Genomic DNA, 17,107 nt, shown 5'->3' on the forward strand with positions numbered 1-17,107 from the left:
GCTATTCCAATAATTCCTATTTAAGAGTGATTAAGAGAAGCTAGAAGGGATCTAGGCTTAGGTATTTAGAATAGAAAGGAGAAGAAACCTCTAACAGTTGCCAGGGGCAGTATATCTTCAACAAAGTATAAGCATCTGTAGTTTTTCCACAGATGGAAAAATCCCCATCATCTCTTAACATTAGAAAATGAAGTGGCACATGGTGAATAAATCAAGGGTAGCCCTACAGGGGGGAAAAATTCATTTGGAGTCAAAAAGACCTTATCTGGAACATTCTAGCTTTATGAAAATGGGCAAATTACTTGACTACTGTATACCCCAGTCTCCTCATGTGTAAAATAAGGATAATCAGTACATTTATATCACAGTATTGTTGTGAGGATGAAATAAAATAATATTTGAAAGTGCTCAATAAATGGTAGCTCTTATTAGTAATAACAATTAATTGGACCACAAGTCAGAGAGAGAAAAAGGAGCCTCTTAGCTGTTGTCAGGGGCAATAAGTCACAAGAAGCCTCAGATTGATCAAAGATGGTAAGGTAGTCCCTGTTAGCTCTTAATAGTAAATGAGAGGGGCAGCTAGGTGGCACAGTGGATAGAGCACTGGCCTTAGAGTCAGAAGGGCCTGAGTTCAAATTTGACCTCAGACACTTAATAATAGCCTAGTTGTGTGACCTTAAGTAAAGTCACTTAACCCTATTGCCTTAAATACATAAAGGTTAGTCTTCCTTTAGTAAAAAAATAAAAATAAAAAAAAATAAATGAGAAAGGAAAGTTCAACTGAAATAGATATTGTGAGATTTCTAAGCAAATTTTATTCTTGCTAACTGCTGTCATCTCTCATCTAGATTACATTAATTTTCCATCCTTAGGAATGCTTTGGAAAATCCCTTACAAATGTTAGCTGATACACAATCTGATTAGAATTAGTGATATATATTAATTTAATATTTATACCAGCTAGAAAATATTACCTTTTTCTATATTACTATTATAGCAAATAAAATCGACTTATGCATCTATTATGGAGGCAATGCTAAAAGTGTGACAGAAAAGTCAACCAACTTATGCAGCAATTTATGAGGGAGCACAAAATGTGTTTTTGATTCCTACTAGAATTATCAGTTACTTTACTCAAAGTGTAGTGTTGGAGTACAACATAAGTAGATCAGATCCATACAGATACATGAATAAACAGAACTTTGTTCAAAACTGATTTCATTTAGACCTAATATAGGTATGTAGAGGATATAAGGATAGATTCAGTAAGGAATTCATGAATTTATCTCTTATAAAGGCCAGCTATGAACATTTGCTTCATTCTAGAATTTCTAAACCCTCTTGAGTCAATCTTGGAACAGGCCTGGTCTTACTTCTTAGTCATTAGACAGATCTCTAGGAACAGCTCCAGACTTTAGCAATATTCCTAAACCTACTCTGATCATAATCTTTATGATGATACCAGACCAAGAATGAACTCCAGGATCAGAAAACATAAAGTATGATTACTGTGAACAGGGTGCCCTGTAGGTTTTACTACTTTTCTGTTCTTTATCCTGATCCTTTCTGTAAGCTCCTATCTCTACTTCCTTATTGTTGAATTCCCAAAGGTTCTGTCCAGGAGACTCTTTTCTTTTTTTAATTTCAAGGCAATAGGGTTAGGTGACTTGCCCAAGGTCCCACAGCTAGGCAATTATTAAGTGTCTGAAATAGGATTTGAACTTGGGTCCTTCTAACTCCAGGGTCAGTGCTCTATGCACTGCACCACCTAGTTTCCCCAGACTCTTTTCTCTTTAAAAGAAAAGAATAAACTCTATGAAGATGACTTCCTAATATGTATCTTTCATTCAACCTTTCTCTCTGTTTTCAGATATGCATCCCAGACACCTAAAGGATAGTTCTACTCAGAAATCCCACTTACATTTCAAATTCAACATATCCAAAAGTAGACTTTTGCTCCACTCCTTTGTTTTTCCTTTCCAAAGAGTACTGTGAGCTGTCTTTCACCTAGCTTCAACATATTTGTCATCTGGTTTCACTTAGGGTATGACTGTTGATATAAATGTGTTTCTTTTTTTCCAGTATTAAATTTATATTGGACAAAGATCTCATATTTAAAATATCAAGTTAAATTGATAGTTTAGATATAAAAACTATAATTTTATATCATACCCAAATATAAAAGATTCAGTGTATAAAGAATTAGAAGAGCATAAGAGCATTCAGTACTCTTCACAGATATGATTAAGAGAAGAATGGTAGGAGTTTTTTCTCCTTCAATTTAACAAATACTAATTATAAGCATCTACTACTTGCAAGATACTGGACAAGGGCCTAGAAGAAGGAAAGACCAAAATAAAATGTGAAATAACTCACTGTCTTCAGGAAGCTTGTGTTCAAATAGGTAGATACAAGATATACTTGAATTAAATTACTGTTTTTCTGAATACTGTAAGATATTTTAAGAATGTTTATGGATACCTTTTGGGTTTTTACTTTGTCTTCATTTCCCAATATGCTTCTCCCCCGTCTCCTTCACAAACAGACATTCCTTGTAACAAAGATTTAAAAAGAGAGAGAAAAATAATTCAGTAAAACTAACCAACGTATCCAACAGGTCTGACAATCTATGCAATACCTAACACAAAATGTCACACCTCTGCAAAGAAAGGTATAAAGTATATTTTCAGATTTTTTTCTTTGTAGCAAAACTTGGTCATTTTAATTATACAGTATTAAGTCTCTGGCTTTTTTGTTCTTTCTATCACCATTGTTTTCTTTGAATTATTGGGTAGAATTCTTAAAGGATAATGATAAAGGGATGTTAAAAGTCTGATATCCAAAGTATCTAGGAAATTAACATAAATGATATTACACTGTTGGCAAGGTAGAGTAGCAAAAAGAAGTATAACCAAACTTCCTTCAGCACAACTCCTCCACAAATATCTAGAAATACACCAGACCAAACTTTGAAAAATTTTATTTTTTTTATTTTTAGCATTATTTAAAATTTTGAATTCTCCTTCCTCCACTGAGAAAGCAAGAAATATATCAATTATACATGTGACATCATGCAAAGCATATTCCATATTAACCATGTTACAAATAAAGGGAGGGGGGAGAAAGAAAAAATAAAGTGAAAATAATTATACTTCAGTTTGCACTCAGAATTCATTAGTTCCCTCTCCCTGGAGGTGGTATATTGCATTTTTCATCAGTTCTTCCAAATTGTCTTGGATCATTGTACCAATCCAAGTAACCAAGTCTTTCATAGTTGTTCATTGTACAAACTTGTTGTTATTATGTTCCAGTGTTCTGTTTCTGCTGATTTCACTTGCAGTCAGTTCAAGTAGGTCTTCCTAGGTTTTTCTGAAAGCATCTGGGTCATTTCCTCTAGCACAACAGTATTCCAGCATAATCATATGCCACAGCTTGTTCAGCCATTCATCAATTCATGGGCATTCCTTCAATTTCCAGGTCTTTGCCATCATAAAAAGAACTGCCAAAAATATTTTTGTACATATAGGACCTTTTCTTTTTTCTTTGATCTCTTTGGGATACAGACCTAGTAGGAGTATTTCTGGATCAGGGTTTTAAAACTTTGGGCATAGTTCCATATTGTTTTCCAGGATGGTTGGACCAGCTCACTACTCCATCTGCAAAGCATTAGTGGCTCACAACTCCATCTGCAAAGCATTAGTGTACCAATTTTTCCCCATATCCCCTCTATCATTAATCATTTCTGATAGGTATAAGGTAGGAGACCAAATCTTGATTGGAAAATCAGGAGGAAAAAAATCACAGTGAGTCCTATTTCAAGTCCAAGCTAGCTTAGGGAGACAAAGAGATTTGTGAACACTGGGGACAGGTCTGGCCAGGGGCAGGGTATACAGCATTCCAGTACAAAGGAATTGAAACCCAAGGCTGTGGAATACGACAAAAAGAGGTCCCATAACTATACTGGAGAACCCAAACTTTATGGAGGGTGATGGAACAGATGCCAGTTAGAAGCTCTGGTCACAGATCCAGGATGAACTGAGGAGGGTATCTGCCTAGCTAGGTATGTTCCAGGATAAGGCATGGTTGTGAACCCTAAGCTATATATTGATCAAGGAGCAAGTCCAGAAGCAAACAACAGGATGACTGATTCCCAATGTAGTAGAAAGACTGTCAGTTTCAACCTCCAGTCTAAGCTGAAACCTACAGCAAGTAATCAAAGAAGGAATTTTAGACCAAAGGGGACTCTGCAGTTCTACTGTGCTCCTTCAGAGCTTTCTAGCTAACTAATAATGTCTAAGTCTAAAGCAATCTACTGCAATTTTGACCAGGGCCAATATCCAAGCCCAAGTCTGGAACTTGCAGAGCTTTGGGCAATAAGGAAAACTTAAGAGCAATCAGACTTTTCCCCTAGATCACATCACTTTGAAAGTACTTGAGAACTTTCAGATCTTTCACCTGAGCTACTCCTGTCATTCCAGAATAAGATAACACTCAATACCCCAAGAAAGCAGCAGGAGGACTCATAAGGACAAAAGCACAGCCCAGACATTTTCTCCAGAAGTGTGTAGAACTTTGTCCTCACTTAAAGAGTGAAATCAGAAAGTATTGTGGAAGAATGAGCAATCATCATCATAAAGAGTTGTTATGGTGACAGAAACAATCAAGAGATAAATGCCTCCAAGACATTTACAACAAAGCCTCAAAGAAAACATTGACAGAGCCAAACAGAATCCTTGATGGATGAAACAAGTATTTTTTAAGAATTAAAAAAGATTAAAAAAAAAAATAGTGCACTTTAGAGGAAAATGGAAAAAGAAATGAGAGCTATGAAAGGATGATTTAGAAAGAGAATTAACAACTTGATACATAAGGCACAAAAGTTTAACCAAGAAAAATGCTCCCTGAATATAAAAATTTACCAAATAGAAGCGAATGTTAAAGTAAAAAACTGGGGGGGGGGGGGGGGGGGGTAAGGAGGAGGGAAATGAAAGAAAATGCAAAATATCTCATAGAAAAACAACTGATGGGCAGCTAAGTGGTGCAGTGCATAAAGCACCGGCCCTGGAGTCAGGAGTACCTGGGTTCAAATCTAGTTTCAGACACTTAATAATTACTGAGCTGTGTGGCCTTGGGCAAGCCACTTAACCCCATTTGCCTTGCAAAAAAAAAAAGAAAGAAAAACAACTGACCTGAAAAATAGATAAAGATAATTTAATAATCACCAGCATACCTTAAAACAGTGACCAAAAAAGAAAAAAGATTCTAAACACCATACTTCAAGAAATCATAAAAGCTAACTGCCTAGATTTCTTAGAACTAGAGGGTAAAACAAAGCCCAGCAGGAAGAGATAGAGAAATTCCTTTTAAAATAATTGCAAACAGAATAAAATATGAATCTCTTGTCCAGACAAACCCAGGAATTATATGAATACGATTACAAACTCTTTTTCACTCATAGTGTCAACTCTAAAGTAGAGAAAGGTTAATCATTCATGGGCAGACTGATCCAACATAATAAAATTGATGGTTCTATGTAATTTATTCAGTGCTACATAAGTCACACTACCAAAAGTATTATTTTTTAAAGTTTAAAAAAATAAAATTCACTTGAACAGAAAGTCAAGAATGTCAAGTGAATCAATGAAAAAAATATGAAGGAAGGTGGCTTAGCCAAGCCAGATTTCAGCATTGTTACTGGAATTGTGGACTGATCCTGTCATTCTGGAGAGCAATTTGAAACAGCTCAAAGGACTATAAAAACTACGTATCCTTTAACCCAGCAAAATACTCCTACTAGATCGGTATTACAGAGAAATCAAAGAAAACAAATATTTATAGCATTTCTTTTTTTGAGGTTGCAAAGATTTGGAAATTGAGGGCATGACTGAAAAAGTTGTGACTTATGATTGTGGTGTAATACCATTGTGTTATAAGAAATGATGAATGGAATGCTTTCAGAAAAACCTGGAAAGGGTCATTTGAACTGATACAAAGTAAAATGAGCACATTCAGGAGAATCTTGTGCATAGTAACAAGCAATATTGAACAATCATCTATGAATGACCTAGCTAGTCTCAGCAATAAAATGATCCATGACATTTCCAAAGGATTTTTGATGAAAAATGCTGTCTACTTTTAAAGAAAGAACAGATGGAGTCTGAATGCAGATTGAAGCATACCTTTATTTCTTACTTTATTATTGGGGTGAGGAGGAGGTTGGTCTTCATTTTCTGTTTTTTTTTTAGTTTTTTTTTTTGCAAGGCAGTGGGGTTAAGTGGCTTGCCCAAAGCCACATAGCTAGGTATTTATTAAGTATTTGAGGCACTCCTGACTCCAAGGCAAGTGCTCTATCCACTGTGCCACTTAGCCTTCCCTCATTTTCTTTTACAACATGGTTAATATGGAAATGTTTAGCATGAAAGCACATGTAAATTATATCAAATTCTTTGCCTTCTCAAGAAGGGAGGAGGGGAAGGAAGGAAGAAGAGAATATGGAACTCAACATATTTTTTTTAAAATCTTAAAAAAATGTGTTCACATGTAATTGTGAAAATAAGAAGATAAAAATCAAATGTAAAAAAAAAGAATCAGATGATAAAGTAGAAATAGAAAAAAATCATCTCCTGAAACCCCCAAATGAAAACCTCAAAGAATAGCATAGCTAAAATTCAAAATTCCCTGGTTAAAGAATAAAATAGTACAAGCAACCAAAGAGTTCATATACCAGAGACCCAGTCAGGAAGATTTAGCAACCACCATTAAAAGGAGCAGAGACTTTAAAATACCAAATTCCAAAAGATGAAAATTCAGAGCTTTACATCCAAAAAAACCCCCAAAACAACAACCAGTAAAACTGAATCTAACCACCCCTCCAGGGAAAAAAAAAATGGGCCCTAATTGAAAAAGGACTTCTGAACTTCCTGGTGAAGAGACCTGAGTAGAAACTTTCAAAAACAAAACAAAATACAGGAATTGAGGAACATAAAGTGATGAGCATGAATGAATAATCCAAGGAATTAAACAAGAATGAACTGTAATATGAGAATATAATACATACATTCAATGCTCAACATTTGCATGTTTAACTTTGGCATAGAATTAATTGCATTGGCAAGCTATGCACAGTAGAGAAAAAAATGAGAGCTCTATGTGGGCAATATGTTTATCTTACTGTTGTAAAAAGCTCCCTGTGCATTCATTGCATATTTTCACTGTTTGCCTTTAAAACTCAAGTTTTATGTTGCAATTATATCCCCAAAGCATAGTGCCAGTCCTTTGGGTCTTAACCCTTGTGGTGCAGCTACTGGCCTAATCAACCAGCTAGCTAAAAATAGCAAAGCTACCAATCCTATTATCCATTGGAGCCTCAAGGTTAAATATTAATTCATTTTGGCTATTCTCCCAAACTATGAGACCTCTCAATCAGCACACAAAGCAGATGATGCTGATGGATTATTTCAAGCTGGTGCAACTTTCATGTTCTCCAACACCATCAACCAGCCATGATGGATGTCAAGAGCTTGCTAGTCTCAGTCTTGGTGTTCTACAACAACAGTAACTAAAGTCTCCACAATCTCTCCCTTGGTTTTCAGAGGACAGCTAAGATAGATCTATAGCAGGATAGTTTACATTACAAGGTCCTAACACAGCTATCTGAAGCAATGGAAGGCAAAATTCAGGTTTAAAAATGTTTTATTTTTGAGAATTTCATGTGCTTTATAGTATGAACTGGAAAAGGAAATAGCAAACCACTCAAGTGTCTTTCCCAAGAAAACTTCAAATGGAGTCATAGAGTTGGATGTGACTGAAAAAACGACTAAACAACAATCACAAAATTTATGATACCATGGATTTCTTGTATTATGAAAACTGAATATTGTCTGAAATAGTTGTTTATTATTAAAATGTTAGCAAAAAAGGTCACAGTTCTAGGGAACTACTGGTGGAAAAAATGTTTTGCATTGTTGAGTAAAATTCAACAAAAATAAACATTTTCTTCAAACAAGAAAACAATTTATTTTCAGGGCATGAACTTATTGACAAAGTGGGTCAGATGGCTTCCTCAGTGCTTGAGGAGAAGGCACAGCACTTTTTTAGAAACCAAAAAAAAAAAGAACAGAACAAGGTAGGTAAGGAAATAATACAATTGGTTACGTGGTTGTCAGCATTATGATGAGGACAACATGATTGTTTACCTTAAGAAAAGCGGGTCAACCTTCACTAGGGTCGGTGACAACTCCTCTCTTCCTTAGAGGAATGCTTGATTGATGTTATGGGACCCATTTGCATTTTGAAGCTATTGGTAATGGACTAGAGAAAGCAAACTCATTGACCCCTGGGAGTGAGAAAAGACTCCTTTGTAATTGGGCAAGAATAGTCAAAGATGGAACCCGGTAGGCTTGTTAGACCCTCAAATAGCAAACAAATGTAATAGAGTTTTTCAAAAGCTGAAATTATGAGGAATAACAAGTGTCCCTGGCATAAAGTGTATTGCAGGCAGAGTTGAGATAATAATATCCTTTGAATTAAAGTTTTATGAGAACATTGAACCCCCAAACTTAACTCATAATTTTTCTTTAAAAGTGATCAAAGGTGAAAACTAAACTTTTGCATTTAAATTGAGATAAGAAGACTGAACAATTAAACTCATGAACTTTTTTGCTCCAAGACAGAAAAAAACAGGGTTTGGCTTGTTATAAAAACAGAGTTACTGAATAGCATCAACTACAGACAGGAATCAAATATAAAACACAAAATCAACTAGTTTTATTTTGTGTACCACATCTTATTTCATGCTTATTATCAGAATTAAGATTTTGTCATAAAGAATTTTATGCAAAAAGTTTGTTTTCAGCAGTCTCTAGCTGAAGACTACAGTCAACCCAACAATGTTATTTCCTATCAATTCAGTATATCAGCATTCGAGTCTTTTACTCTCCTCTCTATTTTCTAAGCCCATTTTACCTCCAAGAATGTTGAAGCTTTACTATATATATATATATATATATATACTCCTTGTGAACTCTCTATTCATCATCAGGATAATAGAGGATAATTAAGAAGGCCTGAGAGTAGTTCTATTATATCTTCAAGATCTTAAAATATATAAAGTATTCTTTATTAGTAATATATTAGTAGTCCCTGGTCATATAGTTTTCTTTTTGGTCTTTAAACAACAAAGAGGAAGGAAAGCTAGCTATTGGTTATTAGCCTGGATTTTAGCTGGATCACCTGAAGGTTGTTCACTTCTAAAACCTTGAGTTCCAAATTCACTGCCTTCCTCCACCCCACTCCTCTTTGAGAAAGCAAGTTACTTGGTATAGGTTAAAAATGTGAAGTCATGAAAAACATTACCACAATAGTCATGTTGTAAAAGTAAACATAACCCTCCCTCCAAAAAAGAGAAACCTCTAGAAAAATAAAGTGCAAAAAAAAGTATGCTTCAATCACCATTTGCTCTGTCTTTGGAAGGGATAGTAGTATTCTTTCATATGTCCTTTAGAGTTCTCTTGGGTCACAGCTTTGCTGAGAAAGGTGAGTCATTTGCAGCTGATCATCCTACAATATTGCTGCTACTTTGTATACAATACATTTTCCATTGCATCTGCCCATTTAAGTTGGGTCTTTTTTGTTTGTTTGGTTGTTTTTTTTTTAACTGAGCAAATCCTGATCATTTCTCAAAACACCGCACCATTTCAACTCAGTCATTTACCACAATTTGTTTAGCCATTCCCCAACTGATGGGCATCCTCAATCACAGCTCCTCACCATAGAAAAGAGTAGCTATAAATATCCCTGTACATATAGGTTTTTTTCTGCCCATATTTCATCCCTTCTGGAATATAGACCTAGCAGTGGCACCACTAGACCAAAGAGTAGGCATGGCCTTTATAGCCCTTTGGGCATAGTTCCAAGTTACTCTATACAATTGTTGAATCATTTCACAATTCCTCCAAAGTGCAGTTATATCTCAATTTCCTTCCATCCTATTCCCCCCCTACCCCATTTATTCTATTCTCTCTCCCTTCACCCTGTTCCTTCTCAAAAGTGTTTTGCCTCTGATTTCCCCTTCCCGTAATCTTCCCTTCTTTCACTTAACTCCCCTCCAGTCTTTCTTCTACTTTCCTCTATGGTAAAATAGAGTATATATGTTATTCCCTCTTTGAGTCAGTTCTAATGAGAGTAAGGCTTACTCATTCCCCCCCCCCCCTTCCTTTTTCACATCACTGCAAAAACTTTTTCTTGCCTCTTTTATTTTTTTAATTTTTTTTTTTAGGTTTTTGCAAGGCAAATGGGGTTAAGTGACTTGCCCAAGGCCACACAGCTAGGTAATTATTAAGTGTCTGAGACTAGATTTGAACCCAGGTACTCCTGACTCCAGGGCCGGTGCATTATCCACTATGCCACCTAGCCACCCTCTTGCCTCTTTTATATGAAAGAACTTAACCCATTCTATCTCTACTTTCCCTTTCTCCCAGTACACTCAACTCCCACCTGTGCTTTTTCTCTATATACTTTTTCTAACTACTTTAATAAAAGTTCATATGAGTTATCAGTACCATCTTGCCATGCAGGAATATAAGCAATTCAACTTCATTAAGACCTTTATGATTTGTTTGCCTTTCCTGTTTACCTTTTTTATACTTCACTTGAGTCTTTTTTTGAAGATCAAATTTTCTGTTCAACTCTGGTCATTTCATAAGAAAGTTTGAAAGCTCCCTATTTCATTGAATGTCCATTTTTTCCTCTGAAAGAGTATGTTCAGTTTTTCTGGGTGATTGATTCTTGGTTGTAATCCAAGCTCTTTTGTCTTAAGGAATATCATATTCCAAACTCTATGATCCCTTAATTTGGAAGCTGCTAAATCTTATGTTATCCTGACTGTGGCTCCATAACATTTGAATTGTTTCTTTCTGGCTACTTGCAGTATTTTCTCCTTGACTTGAGAGTTCTGAAATTGGCTATAATATTGGCTATAATATTCCTGGAAGTTTTTTAGGAATTGATCAGCAAATTCTTTAAATTTCTATTTTACCTTCTGTTTCTAGAATATCAGAATAGTTTTCCTTAATAGGTTCTTTTTGTTGTTGTTGTTTTGTTTGTTTTTAGGTTTTTGCAAGGCAAATGGGATTAAGTGGCTTGCCCAAGGCCACACAGCTAGGTAATTATTAAGTGTTTGAGACTGGATTTGAACCCAGGTACTCCTGACTCCAAGGCCAGTGCTTTATCCACTATGCCACCTTCCTTAATAGTTTCTTGAAAAATGACATATAGGCCCTTTTTTTTTTGGTCATGACTTTCAGGTAATCCAATAATTTTTAAATGATCTCTTCTGGATCTGTTTTCCAGGTCCTGCTGAAGGTTTTTTAAGAATGGAAAATTTAGTAATAAGTAGGATGCAAGGAAGAAGTAGTGATTACCAAAGAGAAAATGAGATTAAAAGAAGAGAGGGTAGATTAAGGTAAACATCCCAGTTGAGGGATAGGATCAAGGACACAGCTAGAAGGGTTGACTTTGGCAAAGAGAATCAAAGGAAAAGAGGGTGATGCTGAAGAGTGTTGGGTATAAAGTTGGGAAGAAGAGGGATCAGACAATAAATGGCTTCAATTTTCTCAATAGAGTATGAAACTAAATCATCACTAAACTCAAAATAATCAGTCAGCTGTCAAGGGACATATATTAATCACTTATTATTTGCTAGATTCTATGCTAGAGAAAGCCTAGGAAAGTTCCTGAGGAAACTCAGCCATTCTCACTTTCATTCCCTATTCAAGCTCATTCTCCAAATTTCTCACTAATAGCTCTTTCCCTTTATAGATCTCCTTCCCACACAGGGACCATCTTGTTTTCTTGAATTTGTGTCCCTAGCATTATAGTGCCTAACTCATAGTAAATGCTGGAGATAAAAATAAAACCTGTCTTCAAAGAGTTTTAGTTCTGCTGAGGGAAATAATATGTGAACAAGTAGGTACAAGCCAGATACAGCTAGAGTAGGTAGAAAGTAATTTTTTTTATTGTTTTCTTGACTTTTACAATTTTTCCCCTAATCTTGCTTCCCTCCCCCTACCCCCCACAGAAGGCAGTCTGATAGTCTTTACATTGTTTCAATGCTATACATTGATCAAAATTGAATGTGTTGAGAGAGAAATCATATCCTTAAAGAAAAAATAAAAATAAATAAGAGCAAAATTACATAAGATACCTTTTTTTTTAATTAAAGATCTTTGTTCAAACTCCACAATTCCCTCTTTGTATACAGATGATATTCTCCATTGCAAGATACCCCCAAATTGTCCCTGATTGTTGAACTGATGGAATGAGCAAGTCCCATCAAGATTGATCATCAACCCCATGTTGCTGTTAGGGTATACAATATTTTTCTGGTTCTGCTCATCTCACTCAGCATCAATTCATGAAAAATCCTTCCAGGCTTCTCTGAATTCCCATCCCTCCTGATTTCTAATAGAATAATAGTGTTCCATGATATACATATACCACAGTTTGTTCAGCCATTCCCCAATTGATGGACATTCATTCAACTTCCAATTATTTGCTGCCACAAGCAGGGCTGCTATGAATATTTTTGTTCAAGTAATGTTTTTCCCCTTTTTCATGATCTCTTCAGATTATAGACCCAGTAATAATATTGCTGGATCAAAGGGTATGTACATTTTTATTGCCCTTTGGGCTAATTCCAGATTGCTCTCCATAAAGGTTGGATGAGTTCACAGCTCCACCAACAATGCATTAGTATCCCAGATTTTGATGGAAAGTAATCTAAGAAGAGAAAGCTTTAGTATCTAGGAAGGGAAGGGGGAGAGAGAAGGAAACAGGCAAAACCTCTTTCAGATGGCAGTATAGAATTGGTTACAGTATAAGTGACTTTAGGAAATAAGGTTTAGAAGATGGGCTACAAAGAATGAAAGGCAGTCAGTGGAGAAAGAGCACAAGGATTGCCTTATAGCAGTGAAAAGCCAGTAGAGATTAGATGACAAATTTGTAGAACTTCCAGGAGCATTTTTTATATTTATTTAAGGCAAGGGGTTAAATGACTTACCCACGGTCACAGAGCTAGGCAATTATTAAGTTTCTGAAGCCAGATTTGAACTCTGGTCCTCCTGACTCCACGGCTAGTGCTCTATCCACTGCACCACCTAGTTGCCCTCCTACAACATCTTTCAACAGTTTTTGAGTAGGAACAGCCTTTTCTGTTGGTGAATGGTGGGTTAAATATCTACATTAGTGTTTGGAAGAGTACAAGTGAAAAGGAATGTGAAAGCAAGAGGATATGAAAAAATTGAACTAGATAATTATAGTTTCCTTAATAGTTTGATTTTGGTGTCAGTGTCCACCTTTTGGTGAGAAGCCTCTTTTTTTTAATCTAGATTATTCAAAATCTTGAACCTAGAGGGTTTCTTTGTTTTTCCCTTCCTTATCTCCCATATCTAATTAAATCTCTGTGTCTCTAATCCACCAGTATAGGCTTAATATCTTTTTTTTAAAATATAAACTAGATTTTCCTTTATGACCACCTTCCTCATAAAGAACCATCCCCTATAACAAAGAATTTGGGGAGGGGAGAAGGAAAAAAATTAACAAAGCAAATCAATACATTTTTTAAAAATCTGACATTACATGCAATGTCCCATAACCATAAGTCCCCCTGCCTCTATAGAGAAGTAGGGGAGAGATGTTTCTTTGGAATCAAGTGTATTCTTTTTTTTTAGGGTTTTTTTTTTTTGCAAGGCAAATGGGGTTAAGTGGCTTGCCCAAGGCCACACAGCTAGGTAATTATTAAGTGTCTGAGGCCGGATTTGAACCCAGGTACTCCTGACTCCAGGGCCGGTGCTTTATCCACTGTGCCATCTAGCTGCCCCTAGTGTATTCTTTATAATTTTCTACCATTCATCTTCATAAGTAGTTTTTGTTTTTTCTGTTTACATTGATATAATCATTACTTGTTACTTTTCTGGTTATTTACTTTGCATCATTTTTACAAGTTTTTCCATGTTTCTTTATATTCATCTTATCATTTCTTACTAGCACAGAAATATTTTCTTAAATTCACGCAAAAACAATTAGTTTCTGGTTATTTTCTATCATAAAAAGTCTAGTGTAAATGAAACCTTTCTTTTGTCAGTGACTTTTTGGGATATATATCTACCTGTGGAATCTCTCAGTCAAATTTATGAGCATTTTAGCCACTTAGTTGCATAATTCCAAATTGCTTTACAGAACTCACAGCTTGACCAAGAATCCATTATTCTGCCTGTCTTCCCAAATATCTCCAACATTGACTATTTTCATATTGTATCATCTTTGACAATTTACTAGGAGTGAGGTATCTCCTTGGGAGGTTTCTATTTCCATTTCTGTAATTATTAGTGATTTGGGGAAATTTCTTTGATTAAGCATTGTTAATAGTTTGCACTTGTTCCTTTGAGAACTATCTATTCATATGTTCTAACCATTTCTCTTAGGGATTAGCTTTTGGTCCTCTTTTTCTATTTATCTTGGATATTAAACTGTTATCAGTTATTTTATTCAGATTTCTTTTATTTGTGGACTATTTCAAGTCTCTTAACCAGTCTCCCTACTTCTACTCTCTTCTCTAATCCCTCCTTTATTGTGCATGGAATTAGTTCTCCTTATGTACCTAATTGTGACATCTCTCTATTTAAATTCTTAAGATCTGTCATCAACCCTATCTTTTCAATCAATTCACTTTGCTTAAGCCAAAATGGATATCTCTTCTATATATCCTTTGTTGTCCTGCCTGTGTATCTACCCTCTTATCTCTATCAGCTGAAATCTTGCCTTGCCCAGCTATTTCTTTCATGATGTTCTTTGATTACCCTCTAATACACCCTAGACTAGGGCTGTCCAAAATGCTATAGACTTGCAACCTGCAGGATGATTTTATTCAGCGGGTCTGTGGATTTAATGCAGCCAGTCTGTGGATTTACTAAAAGCTTCAGTAAATGAAACTGGGCTACCACAGAGCTCTCACTAAAATGGCAAATCAAAATATATTGTCTATTGTTTCAATAAAAACTTTTAAAAGTAAAGTTGGACAGCCCTGTCCTAGATGGTATTAGCCTTCTATTCCCTTCCTACTTATCTATCTCCTACTATCATAAACTTTGTATAAAATATGTTGGAGTCTTCCGTACATATATATTCCATACATAGGTTATTCTAACCTATCTTCTAGACTTGTGAACCCTATGAGGGTAATTTTTTTCCCTCCCATGCTATCTAGTACATGACATGATTATCTCCTAACAGATAATTAATAAATAATTTCTGTGGTTGAAGTTCTGTGACAGGTGCCCTATTTTCCCATTAATGGAAAATGTTATATAGCTCAGCAACTCTCACTTTCAAGAGACCTGACTAATTTTCTACATTTCCCCAAAAAAGAGAAGTCCTTCACAATCCCCATGTTATACACGTCAAACGTATCTCCTCTGCCCAACCAGAGTAATTTCAAGTCCAGTTCCCTCTCTCCCATGAGTTCCCTTTGGTCATAGATCAGACTTTTTGGAGCCTGGTAGAAATACACACTATTAACATTCTTCTTCTAAGCTTCTTTCTTCCATTTCTCTACCACATAGTGAATGGCCTCCAAGCCCGGACCTTTGGCATCTGGACACTGCTCTCATCAGTGATTCGCTGCTTCTGTGCCATTGACATCCACAACAAGACGTAAGTAAAGGAAGAGGTAACTTCAATGTCCTTCTTTTGAGCTTCAGACACCAGAGAGTCAGGCAACCCCATTCCCAGCCAGTTGCTTAATCCTAATTCTATTCAGTTTATATTGTTAACAGTGTTCATCACTTCTGCTCCCATAGGGTCTCTAAAGTGGTCCCTAAGGTCTTAAAGATCCTTTTGAGCCAACAGTATAAATCCTATCCCATATATCCTAGATATCCTAGATAAGATCCCTTATATATGTATTAACTCTACCCTTAGAAAGCAGAAGAAATCAGGCCTCACAATCTTCTTAAAGCCAAAGAAGCCATACTCAAAATTATGCAATGGCTTTCAGGAATAAAACAGGAGGGCTGAACTTTTCTATCTAATACCTCGATGGTATATTAGGAGATTGGTTTATGTTTAGTAATTCTAGGACTTAGAATAAATCTAGGACTAACTCCATTTTTACAGAAGAAAACTTCATCCCCTTCATTACATGGTTGAAATCATAGAGTAATTTAATCTTGTACATCAGCATTTCAAAAACAATATTTCACATAATATGAATGGGTTGAGGGATTGAGGCTTTGAAAGGATTTCAGTGATGGCAGTATATGGGAATTATTTCTCTGCATACTGTTTTTCAGTCATTTAGTTGTGTCTTGCTCTATGTGACCCCATGGACTTTTGTTCATGGAGTTTTCTTGGCAAAAATACTAGAGTGGTGAGCCATTGCCTCTCCAGTATGTTCCCATTTTACAAAGGAGGAACTGAGGCAAATAGGGGAACAGTGACATGTCCAGGATGACTAATCTGAGACCATATTTGAAATCAATCTTCCTGAATACGGCCTAATGCTCTATCCACAGCATTACCCAGTTTCCCCAGATATATGCAGAGAGAACAGGTTTTATGTTGTGCGGCATTTCTTTCAGAATGAAAATACGCTTATGATTCTCTGAAATTTCCCTGATTTCCATTTATCCTAATTCACTGGACTAGTATGTAAGGTTTCCATCAATACATTTCAAATTTCAAAGTGTCTGATGATCAGATTTTAATTTGGAAAGCACTCCTATTTACCATCATAGTTTTGCCCTGTTTTGAACCACTGGAGGGCGCTCAAAGCTTTCTTCTCTGCAGCAGTCTTTCCCCCAAACAAAATACCAGACGTTTTTTGGAGAGCCACATGTGTGGATCAGGGTCCTTCAAAAGCCAGGTTTCTTCAAACTCCAGCTTCTCTCTAATCATTTCAGAATTTCATTCCTGGTCCCTGGGGCTCGCAGCCAGTACACCAAAAGAGAACTGAACTGAGAGAAGTTGGTTCTGAGGGATTTGGAACAAGGCTATTCTCACTATGAATTCCATAGCCTCATTGTAATATTTTGAACCTGAAATGGTGCCATTT

At 35.9% G+C, this 17,107-nt stretch overlaps 1 protein-coding gene across 5 annotated transcripts in view; it reads left to right on the forward strand.

Annotated features, from left to right (window-relative positions):
* Positions 1-17,107, forward strand: part of ERG28 (ergosterol biosynthesis 28 homolog) — a 29,305-nt gene that overhangs the window by 7,016 nt on the left and 5,182 nt on the right. For all 5 annotated transcript variants that reach the window (XM_074235685.1, XM_074235689.1, XM_074235687.1 and 2 more), the window contains one exon: positions 15,618-15,708. In XM_074235685.1, the coding sequence (XP_074091786.1) occupies positions 15,618-15,708 (91 nt within the window). The remainder of the gene's footprint in view (positions 1-15,617; positions 15,709-17,107) is intronic.

Source organism: Macrotis lagotis, chromosome 4, assembly GCF_037893015.1.
Source record: "Macrotis lagotis isolate mMagLag1 chromosome 4, bilby.v1.9.chrom.fasta, whole genome shotgun sequence".
NCBI classification, from domain to species: domain Eukaryota; kingdom Metazoa; phylum Chordata; class Mammalia; order Peramelemorphia; family Peramelidae; genus Macrotis; species Macrotis lagotis.